The 12,328-nt window shown below is 38.2% G+C and overlaps 1 protein-coding gene across 1 annotated transcript in view; it reads right to left on the reverse strand.

The window, feature by feature from the left end:
* Positions 1-12,328, reverse strand: part of bru3 (CUGBP Elav-like family member bruno 3) — a 750,372-nt gene that overhangs the window by 57,696 nt on the left and 680,348 nt on the right. The window contains 1 exon segment of the mRNA XM_089732136.1: positions 8,009-8,088. Coding sequence (XP_089588262.1) covers positions 8,009-8,088 — 80 coding nt within the window.

The raw sequence follows: 12,328 nt of genomic DNA on the forward strand, positions 1-12,328 counted from the left end.
GTCAGACTTTTGTTCTTGACGTCTGTTGTCAAATTGAGAATAGATTAAATATTGTTTGTCTTTGTTAATATTTTTTATAGTATAGTCTTGGCGAAATTTGTGATTAAAGAAGTATAAAATACAATCATAATAGTGTACAAACTTACAATTCCAATTAATTATAGTCGAATTTCGACTACTGCGGGACCACTAGTGAAGAATAATTATATGGTGTAATGCTTTTTGAAGAGAACGCGAGAAGTGAATTTGTATGAGTTGTTTTACTTACTACTACTCCTTACTACCACTTTGTTAGTCTTACTTTAGCTTATTGCTAAGACGGTGGATGAGCTCATGGCCCACCTGGTGTTAAGTGGTTACTGGAGCCCATAGACATCTACAACGTAAATGCTGCCACCCTCCTTGAGATATGAGCTCTAAGGTCTCAGTATAGTTACAACGGCTGCCCCACCCTTCAAACCGAAACGCATTACTGCTTCACGGCAGAAATAGGCAGGATGATGGTACCTACCCGTGCGGACTCATAAGAGGTCCTACCACCAGAAAAAACTGTTTAAATAATAACGATGGCTTATTAACTGTTTAGTAACTGTCAAAGTGTATAAATGTGAGATTATGAAACGTTGACGTAGCTCCTAGTGATCTTCCGAAAAGTCTCAGTAAATAATCACCACTTTTCTGGAACTATATTTAATCCTATGTCATCTCTTTACATTTATTTTCGTCTCAATTGATAAATTTTTCATATTAATCAACTTCATTTCATTTCAATCCGTATTATTTCTCATAAACCAGAATATGCAAAAGATTAGACTGTATGGTGTCATAATTTTCCGTTTTTCCGTTGAAAAAATCGAACCATGAAACTACTTAATAAAATACATGGGGTAAGTGTCGGAGTTAAATACGTTTTCGGAGTTGAACACTGAGTTTATTTTCGACTTTTAAATAGACTAACACAGTAAAATAAAATTAAATACACCGCAAAAACGTAAATACCTTTGCCATCGTTTTCTTTCTGTCAATTTGACATTCATATCTCTGTCAATCTGATCTGTCATCTGTCAAACTGAGACTATACATATTAACATACTGGCCTCGGGGGACCAGAAGGCCGGTACGTATTTTGCACAAAGAATTAGCATTGCTATCCAGCGTGGAAATGCTGCCAGCCTTCTGGGAATGCTGCCAACTGGCGATGAGCTAGCACAGATTTTCTATTTATAAGTAGCTTTACACATATAATTATTATATAATGATTTGGAAAAAAAATCCATAGTGCATTGTTATTATATTATTAAAACACTTTAAGTTAAACAAAAAAACCATCTTCAGTTTTCCTAAAGTTCTTTTTCAAAGTATTTGCATTGTTAATAAGGCTTGACAATAATTGTATCGCGAGAAGGTGTTTGATTTTTTTTTGCAATTTGGAAACTATATTGTTATATAGGAATTATTAAATTGGAATGTTCGTCCTCGAAGTTCGGAGAACCGAAATTTTCGTATGATATTTTGAACCATCTTGCTTTGAAGCTTGTAATTATTGTTGCATTGATTTAAGTTTTATCCAGATTTCTATTGTTCGTTTCTAGATATCGCACACCGAATACCTGTGAGCTTCTATTTTTGTTAAACATAAGAAAAATTACTTGGATTTCGCCTGGATGTTGCTTTTGGCCTAAAATACGATCGCACCAATTCTACCCATGACTGTCACCATAGATGGCAGCAGAGTATTTTATCACCATAGCTCCAATTGCTCATCAGAGGTTAAGTGGTTTTGGCACCATTGACATCATAACGTAATTCCCGCCAGAGAAGAGACCGAAAGTTGAAATCACAATTGTATTAGCCGCTCTTTAAATCAGACACGTTACTATTTAGCGGCAGAAGAAGGCAGGATGCTGGTACCCAACCTTGCATCGACTATGAAACCGATCTAAAAACCCGTCGATTGTATTCAGGAATTAAAAGCGTACAGCAAGCATCGAGCTTTGTAGTGGACGAGCAACTTTTTACCGAACACGGATTAAGGCCGAAAGCACCGGGGTTCCTGTCCGATCCACTAGCTTAACTTTTAATTAGCGACCGAACTGAAACGTGTAATTACACGACCATCGAAAATGAATGAGCACTGCAATGATGTTGGTTTTGTCTTCAAAGTTAGTGTTTACGATGTCAACGCGGAGTACGTTAATTATATATGTACTACAGGTTAAATACCCGACCATTTTTGAAGTGAAACTTCTTTAGAATCGTTGTGATTTCAAACTCGATGAAACGAAATGAAACGAAACGAAAAAATAAGTGTGTCGCGATTGGCTTGCGGAAGCGGCTCCGAGCGGCGCCGACAAATCACGAAGCGCTCCACACGGTCGCGTTCCCAGCTAGTTCAGTGTGTTTTTAACCATAGCTTCTATCGCGGGCTTTGAGCACGGCGACTGAATCAAGAAATTTCGTAACGAAAATAACCTGACACACCCACTACGCCTACTATGTAGCTCGCGTTCAACACATCCACACGTTGCGCTGGTGTAGTGTTTGTGAAAAAGCGCGTGGCGTAACGTCACACTGCATGAGCATCATGAAAAGTCTGCCCATCTCTCTCTCACGCGGTCTAGCTTATGAGTGTGAAGGGGACAGTTAATGTTTTGCTTTTGTTAATGTTTATAAATATAGCGTGGTCTTATTTTTATTATTGTTTTAATATTAAATTATTATTGTCTAATTGTAATTGCATAAGTTGATAAAAATGCTTTGCAATAGCTTTACCGCGGCAGTCCCCGAGTGCCACACGTCTTTTGTTTTTTCTCTGTTTGGTGTATAGTGTATGTTAGCAGTGTTTGTGTCCCACCTACAGCCCACTGAGTGTCTCGCCGGATCTTCTCAGTGGGTCGCGTTTCCGATCCGATGGTAGATTCTGCGAAGCACCGTTCTTGCTGGGGTTAGTGTTATCAACGACGTCAGATTATAGCCCCGTGAGCTCACCTACTTTTTAAGGTTACGCTGAAATGGTCTCCCAAGACCATCGGGGTTAGGTAGAAAAAAAAAGGTTGTCTGTTTAATATTTGTAAGTGTATAAAATTAGAATTGGCATGATTACTATACCATTGAGAAATATAACCCAAGCTTCTAGGAGAGTGAAGGTTTTTACGTCACAGGCTCCAGTAACCACTTAGAAACAGGTGGGTCGTGAGCTCATTCAACTCATTAAGTAATAGATATAAAGAGTGTATACATGTATAGCTGTACTTGTAACCGTCTTGTTTTTATATATTCCACGCAAGCCTTATTTTTATCTTGTGAACAATTAAGTTGTAATGCTATTATGATTTTGAGACATAGTTTTAACAAAACTTTTTTTTTGTTTCGTTGAAGGTTACGGGGATTGAGCGAGTTTGTAAAATATCTGGCGCAACCGACGTGTGTGTGATCTTATGTATTACCTTCTTTAGATTTATATATTTATTTATTGTATTGCGAGTGCCACTTGAATTGGAAGGTACGATAGTCTTTAGCGTTTCATCCTTGTTGCGTTGTGGTAATTGAGCGCGGATTGTATTTATTGTTTTGAGATATTTATATTAACTTTATATGAGAAATTAAATACTTAATATAAAAGAAATATAATACCAATGCGTCGCTCTTGGCGGATGGATGTGAATGACAAATAGTGTCATGGCGGACGTCGCTCGCTGACATTTTGACGTTCAGAAATTGAACATCCTTTCGGACACCGAATTCATTGCGTTCCGGTTTGAGTGTAACCTCACCTTTATTTGAATGTTACAGGGACTTTGACCTCAGGTCTTCATGGGGTATAATAACTGTTTATCATCAGATTGACCGTGAACTCGTTAGAAAATTTAAATCCATCAGTGATATAAAGGCTAATGATTTTTTTTTTTAATTTTCCTTAAGCAGTTACGTTTTTCATTCTGCTATTGGCAAAGTCATATTTAATAAAATTCAAAGAGACATCGAAGAAAGTCATTAGGGCTAGGGATCGCTAGAGGATGAACGATTTTATTAGAACTCGAGTCGGAAAATATGGACGTAGTTATGCAAAAAAGGTTGAAGAAATACGCTCCGAGAATATCCGAATCCATATTTAAAATGTAGCCAAGAAATTTTTCTTTGTAAAATTTTGTGAAATGCTGTATGCATTATCATCAAAATGTCCTATGAGTCGACCAGACGGGGTCGAGGGTGTCCAGTGCCGCGCCATTGTGTGCCTTATAGCCCTTCAAGTTTCTCAAACGTAAGCAGAACGAAGAAAGGTTTTAAGGTTCGTTATGTATTAGATTTTACTGGCGGTGGGACCAGTTGTGAGTCTGCACGGGTAGGTACCACCGCACTGCCTATTTCTGCTGTGAAGTAGTAATGTGTTTCGGTTTGAAGGGTGGGACCGCCGTTGTAACTATACTGAGATCTTAGAACTTATATCTCAGAGTGGCGCATTTACGTTGTAGATGTCTATAGGCTCCGGTAAACACTTAACACCACATGTGAGCTCGTCCACTCATGTAAGAAAAAAAAAAAAGATAGCATGGGCGGTATATATGGTATGGACATGTGATGAGACGAAAAGAAAATGAGGTTGGTAAGAGAGTGCTAACTATGAATGTAGAGAGAAATAGAGGAAGAGGTAGACCTAAGAAGGAATGGATGGATTACGTGAAAGACGATATGTGTAAGAGGGGAGTGAGCGAAGAAACGGTATATGATAGAGGAGTATGGAAGGAGAAAACATGTTGCACCGACCCCAGGTGACTGGCAGAAGGGCAGAAAAATTATATGTATTAAATAGCAGATGCATTTAGCCAATACTGTGGGACGGTCTACAAATCTAAGGTATGTTTCTTCGGTATTTATCAGTCCAAATTGACCACTTTTTTATTGAAGTATTCATGTTTTGTTGCGATTGAAAGTAGTTAGACGAGTTCACATCTCTCCTGATTATGAGTGGATACAGTTGCTCAAGGAAACTTGTAGTGTAAGGGGTAAAACTAGCTGCAGTCTACCGATAAATACCTCCCGAACCTTGTTTGGAGACGGACATATAATGTAATCTATACAAATAAATAAAATTGGAGTGTCTGTTCGTAATAATAAAATAACCACTTTTTACTAAATGTGTATGTATACCACAGTACATATATCAAATTTATTTTTTATTTTTTAGACTAGCTTCGCTCCGATGCGTCACCCGCGGTACGACAATAACCGCGGGTAACATCGCGGGACTCAGCTATCAATAATATTATAAAATTTAATGTTTCCGAAGCGAAGCAAGGGCGGGTCGCTAGCAACTATAATAAAACACATATGTAGAAAATAAACACCCAGACAAAGAGAAAACTCAGACAAAGATAACCACATTTATCAATCAAATGTTTGCCCGATGTGGGATTCGAACTCGCGATCCTCTGCGCAACAATAAGGGGCGCTAATTACTGCACCACCGAGTCAGTCGCTTAAACAGCTTAAAAAGTGCTGTTGAAGACAGCTTTCAAAGAGGAACAGTAGGTTGCAAATATTATACGTAGAAACCCGTGCCATACCAGAAAACCGCCAGAAAACGTGCCAGAAAACCATAGTCCCTGGGATGATAAAAGGTTGATCAGAAAATCCAAAGTTCATATGGTTGACAAGGATGGCAGTACTCTTATCCATAGATCCAAGGTGACAAACCTTATCGTTTCACGGTTACGAATACTACCTCGAATAGCTTTTGATTTTGTGTCTGAATTCCAGTCTTTAGTTCGAGATACATGATGCTTTTTCCGTAGACAGAAACTATAAAGCGCCTGTACGAAAAGTTGGATGTTGTGAAATTTAAAACAATAATAACAGAGCTTTTAATCAGGTAGGCAGCGGCTTGGCTGTGCCTCTGACATTGCTGACGTATATGAGTAGTATTGACTCAATATCAGGCGGGCTGTATGATCATATTTATATAACACTAGCGACCCGCCTACGGTTTGCTTCAGAAACATTAAATTTTATTATTGACTAGCTGAATCCCGCGATGTTACCCACGGTTATTTTCGTACCGCGTTATTTTAGTGTATGTACCGTATATATATTCATATGGATGTAGTAAAAAGCAGTTATTTCAATATTACAAACAGACACTCCAATTTTATTTATATTGTATTGATGAAACAATTTAATTATGAATTTATAAAAACACACGCTTCGATAGCCCTCGAAAAGTTTCTAATACAAACCAATCCATTGAGTCAAGTTAAAAAATGTTCCAATTTTCTCGTTCCGAGATTATCTCTCGTCCAACTCTATTCTTTGTCCCTTGTTATCTTTTCTGTAACCCTTCCGTTTTAGGGATCACGATTCGGAATCTGTTCTCCGTTTGGTTTATAAGGAAATAAAATAAAGAACATCCCAAAGTAACATCGGCGTAAGTACAAGTCTCTTTGTTTTGTGTAATGTTGGCTACGCGTTTATTGTTTTGATTCTTTTACGTTGTCATTTTTAAAAGTACTTAGGTAACATCTTCCACTGAGCGAATGTTATAAGTCGATAGGTGGATCAAATGTTGTTGTTGAATGAGTGGAACTTTTATCACTTAGTATCTACATTTGATAATGTCATTACCACGATTCAGGTTTTTTCCTAATTTACTTCTATTTTATAATAGGGAACGCGATACATCCATTTGCTTGATATTGTGAACAAAAACTTCAGTATCTAGTCGATAGGAGTCGTTTTAAAATATAAAAGAAGCTAAGATTTTACAAAGTATTGGACTGTTGCTTAGCGATAGTTGTAATGGAAATAAATCTTTTATGAATTTGAAACATGTGAAAAAAAGTAATAAAAATTCCTAATAATAAAAAAAAACCTTTGCTTTTGTTTATTTTATTCCATAGTGGACAGTCTAACGTCTAAATTGGAATTCACGACTGCCTCGCAGTAAAAATTAACAAAAGTACACGTATTTATATTTAAAAAACGCCCTATCACCAATACTTTCTGTTTGTTAGTATAGCAACCAAACTGATTCGTTTGTATGCCTTAATTTTTGTAATTTAATTCCTATAAAAAGTAAATCCGTAATGCGATATACGCGAATAACGATGTCTAATGTTACTTAGAGTTGTCATTCTGCAGTCTTTGCCAAAGAGGCAGTGCGTTGAATAATGTGTCCTCCTCCTTGCGTCAATAATCCTCAGTGCTGAGGGTTATGGCCTCCTCTAGCAACTTTCTCCTGTGTTATCCTGCGCCATTCCTGCCTACCCTCGGCTGTGTGGATAGCAACGTGGACTGAATTTTTTTTTTTACTACCTAAGATTGCCTTGAGAGGCTATATCAGCGGAACCTTAACTAGTAGGTGAGCTCACGGGGCTCAAACCTGACGACGTTGCTAACACGAACCCTAGCAAGAGTCGTGCTTCGGGGAATCTACCACCGGATCGGAAACGCGACCCACTGAGAAGATCCGGCGCGAAACTCAGTGGGCTGTGTCTGAGGGTGACTGAAGTATTGAGAGTGGAGCGTGTCTGGTCTGATTAGCGCATTGGACTTCTGCCTCTGGGCCTTCTTCCGCATACCTTGCCTGTTACCAGCAGCTTTTCCAAATTGTCACCTCTCTCTAATGTTTAATAATTTTTAGCACTAAACATACCATAACGGGTCAAATGACCCATTTTGGACTTTTTCATTGAAAATGTATAGTATTATCGTATTGCTTTTGCACATTTGACTTCACGACTTCTTTTTACCAATTAATCTATAGTTATGTATGTAGATTAATTGCTAAGTTTAGGAATATTATGTTCTTTTTTTAATAATATAATAAATTGAGGCTGTTAATTAAATATATTTTTTTATTGCTAAGTAGTCTACAGTATACATTTAATAGGTATTATTTTAGGCTTTATTTTGTTTATTTTTAGTAATACTTGTCGTACACCACTATCTACCCGCTGTGGTAGAAACAGGTACCAGCAATTGTTGGTATGATTAGTGTTAAGTAGGTACTCACCGGCATAGTCTGGCTGCCGTGGAGACTCGTGATGGCTGCCTGCGCCTCCTGGTGCGAGCTGAACTTGACAAACGCGCACCCTGAGAACAAAGGGGAAAATAGTTAATAAAGCTATTGCTACAGTAGAGTAGTTATTATAATTTGCGTAGTTACTGATGGTAGGACCTCTTGTGAGTCCGCACGGGTAGATACCACCACCCTGCCTATTTCGGTCGTAAAGCAGTAATACGTTTCGGTTTGAAGGGTGGGGCAGTCGTAAAATCTGAGACCTTAGAAGTTTAGAACTTATGTCTCGAGCTGGGTGTCTATGGGCTCCAGTAACCACTTAACATCAGGTCGGCTGAGAGCTCGTTCACTAATCTAAGCAGCCTACCGCAAAACCTTCGCGTTCAATTTGACTTAAATATTAAACTAATGTCAATAGTAAAAGAAACTAATTTCAAACGAAGCCCATTGAATCGGCTCACAGTTAACAGTTATCGCCAGTTTAAAGTTGAAGCTTAAAAAAAAAAAAAACGTCTAAAAATCAAACACGTTCATCTAAGTCCAAACTAATATTCCCTGTAGGTTATATACGGGAACCAGGGATTGTATTCGTATTTTTAAGCAAACAGATGATTTAGTTTGATGAATGTTCGTCTGAAGGCATGAACCCACTATCCTCGGTCTAAAAGTCCTGACATTGAAGTCGTCGTGGCCTAAAGGATAAGACGTCCGGTGCATTCGTATCTAGCGATGCAACGGTGTTCGAATCCCGCAGGCGGGTACCAATTTTTCTAATGAAATACGTACTTAACAAGTGTTCACGATTGTCTTCCCCGGTGAAGGAATAACATTGTGTAATAAAAATCAAACCCGCAAAATTATAAATTGCGTAATTACTGGTGGTAGGACCTCTTGTGAGTACAAACTCGGGCATGCTTACAATGTATGTACTTTACCATCAGTAAACATTGCTTGGCGATCTCAGAATGCTAATATGGCGCTCAGATAATACGGTTACTCACTGGTGAATCTCTTAGTCGCCTTTTACGACACGGGAACAGATGGGATGATGATATTTTAGGCTGACACCACAAAGCCAACATAATGAAAAAAAAAAACTGAAGATCAGTATTTGTCATAAAACATTTACATTTACGTTAAATTAAATCAATAGAGCAACTAGAATCTTATGCACAATGTCTGCGGCTTTAGCACGATTAAAATATTTAATAATTTATTTTATGTTGATATTCATAGCGATGTAAATATCTTATTCATTGTAAAATATACTAAATGTGCGAGATTATGAAAAAAAAACGTAACATTGACTCGTTAACGTGAAATAGTTTTCAAGTAAGTGTAATCAAACAGTTATAGACTATTGCAGAACACAGAAAATCTATATATTTTATATAAATTAATTGCTGTCCGTTAGTCTCGCTACAACTCGAGAACGGCTGGACCGATTTGGCTAATTTTGGTCTTGAATTATTTGTGGAAGTCCAGAGAAGGTTTAAAGTTAGATAAATATGAAAATGCTCGGAATTAAATAAAAATAACAACTTTTTTTCCTTTGATGTCCCCCCCCGTCGGACTGATTCGTTTTGTTTGTTTTAAGTTTAATTTACACAAAAGTTTAGGTCTTTTATTTATCGATTGAGGCACTACGAAGTCTGCTGGGTCAGCTAGTATATTTATAAAATAGAAAAACGATGCCATAATACCTCTTGACTTAGAAAAGAGAATGGAAGAAAAAAATTAGCTGTGCCGACCCCACCTAGTAGGGTAAGGTGAAGAAAAAAAAGAAAATACTAATTGAATGTCAAAATAAATTCTTACAATCAAATCGAATCGCAGAACAATCTTAGAAACAAATACGCTAATCTTTATAAACGAACTAGCGACCCGCCCTCGCTTCGCTTCGGAAACATTAAAACACACATGAAACAAAAAAAAAAAAAAAAATTAAAAAAAGTAGCCTATGTTCATTAGGGACAATGTCGGCTTCTAATGGAAAAATAATTTTTCAAATCGGTCCAGTAGTTTCGGAGCCTATTCGAAACAAACAAACAAACAAATCTTTCCTCTTTATAATATTAAATAATATAATATAATATAATATTATATTATAGTATAGATTTATATAAGCTTACTTGAAACTTTTTTACTGGTGGTAGGACCTCTTGTGAGTCCGCACGGGTAGGTACCACCGCCCCGCCTATTTCTGCCGTGAAGCAGTAATGCGTTTCGGTTTGAAGGGTGGGGCAGCCGTTGTAACTATACTGAGACCTTAGAACTTATATCTCAAGGTGTGTGGCGCATTTACGTTGTAGATGTCTATGGGCTCCAGTAACCACTTTACACCAGGTGGGCTGTGAGCTCGTCCACACATCTAAGCAATAAAAAAAAATCGAAATCAATCTCAATCAAAAACTGAAAATTCGAAAGGCAAAAGAAAAATAAGAGCAATAAAAAGGGAAGTCTTAAATAAGGCAGCGGGATTATCGTTCAATTTTTCAATAAGAAACTGTCAGTAGGCGGCGGTTAGCTCGGCTCGTATCAATCTTGGTTCCCGCAGGTGAACGCGAGCCAAACGGGAGCAGATCACAAAGATTATAAAGAAAACAGACTGGAGTATTTTTATTAATGTAGTCGGAGTGTTAAATTTTTAGTTATTTTCCTGCTTATTTCTGCCGTGAAGCAGTAATGCGTTTCGGTTTGAAGGGTGGGTGGGGTAGCCGTTGTAACTATACTGAGACTTTAGAACTTGTATCTCAAGGTGGGTGGCGCGTCTACGTTGTAGATGTCTATGGGCTCCAGTAACCACTTAACATCAGGTGGGCTGTGAGCTCGTCCACCCATCTAAGCAATAAAAAAAAAAATATATCAAAATAATTTACGACCTTAAATCGGCTTTCATGACAATTTTCTTTAAAGGTTGGTGGGTAGCCGTTGTAATAAAAACTTTATTGCTTAGTGGTGAATGGAGCCCATAGACATCTACAACGTAAATGCGCCACCCACCTTGAGATATAAGTTCTAAGGTCTCAAGTTTAGTTATAACGGCTGCCCCACCCTTCAAACCGAAATGCATTACTGCTTTACTGCAGGAATAGGCAGGTACCTACCCGCGCTGACTCACAAGAGGTCCTACCAGCAGTAATTACGCAAATTATAATTTTGCGGGTTTGATTTTTATTTAATCCTTCACCGTGGAAGTTAATCGTGAATATTTGTTGAGTACGTATTTCATTAGAAAAATGGGTACCCGCCTGGGATTCGAACACCGGTGCATCGCTCAACACGAATGCACCGTACGTCTTATCCTTTAGACCACGACGAAGGTGTATGTCTCAAGGTGGGTGGCAGCATACGTTGCTGAGGTCTATGGGCTCCGATAAGCGCTCACCTGGTTGTTAACAACCAGGTGAGTGATGAGCTCGTCCAGACATACAAGTAATAAAAAAAAACATTAAGTAGGTTTATTAATCTTCTCACATCTTGAGATCAACTACTTAAATACGTTTTACAGAAATCGTGTCTATTCTTGTATAATTTTAAAAAGTAGTTATAACAAATCTATTCACAGTTCTTAATAGTTAAAACGGTTAGGAGTATCAGAGTTACGAAGCAATTAGACAGCGGCGGTTGGTCAATCTCTAATACAACAAGCTTTTGATTAATTTCGAAGCGTCATTTGAGTTGTATATCTACGAACTCCAGTAATACCAGGTGGGTTGTGATCTCGTGCCGTGACCGCCTGCATGAATCAAACGTTCCTTGTCCTCTCAGAGACAAAGTAATGTAGGTATAACGAGATCTAAATAACAAAACGAAGCGGTAAGATGAAGCGGGCCCGCGTCAGGTCCGCTTAATGACAACTGATGGAGGCTTATGAGGAAGGAATTACGAGGAGCCGCCAACTCCGTTTCACGCCTAAATCAGTTAGGAGGTTCATCTCTCACGTACATCGTAGGTGACGGAACGTTTCTGAACATCTTGCTATATGGCGTATGGCATATATCCGCATACATAAATTATCATAAACTATACGATAATTTACAATCTAAATTATGTACGCCATTATTGCCACTCAATATATGTCACTTAATTATAAATTAAATAGTTTAAGTTATTTTCAATGTTAATTTTTTTTATTGCCCTTGTAGGAAGACGAGCATACGGCACGCCTGATGGTGAGTGGTTACCGTCGCCCATGGACTTCAGCAATGCCAGGGGCAGAGCCAAGCCGCTGCCTACCGCTTAATACTCTCCACAAGCCTCTTTTAAAGAAGGACATGTCATAGCGCTCGGGAAACACCGTGGAGGGGAGCT

Source organism: Bombyx mandarina, chromosome 12, assembly GCF_030267445.1.
Source record: "Bombyx mandarina strain Sakado chromosome 12, ASM3026744v2".
Classification (NCBI taxonomy): Eukaryota; Metazoa; Arthropoda; class Insecta; order Lepidoptera; family Bombycidae; genus Bombyx; species Bombyx mandarina.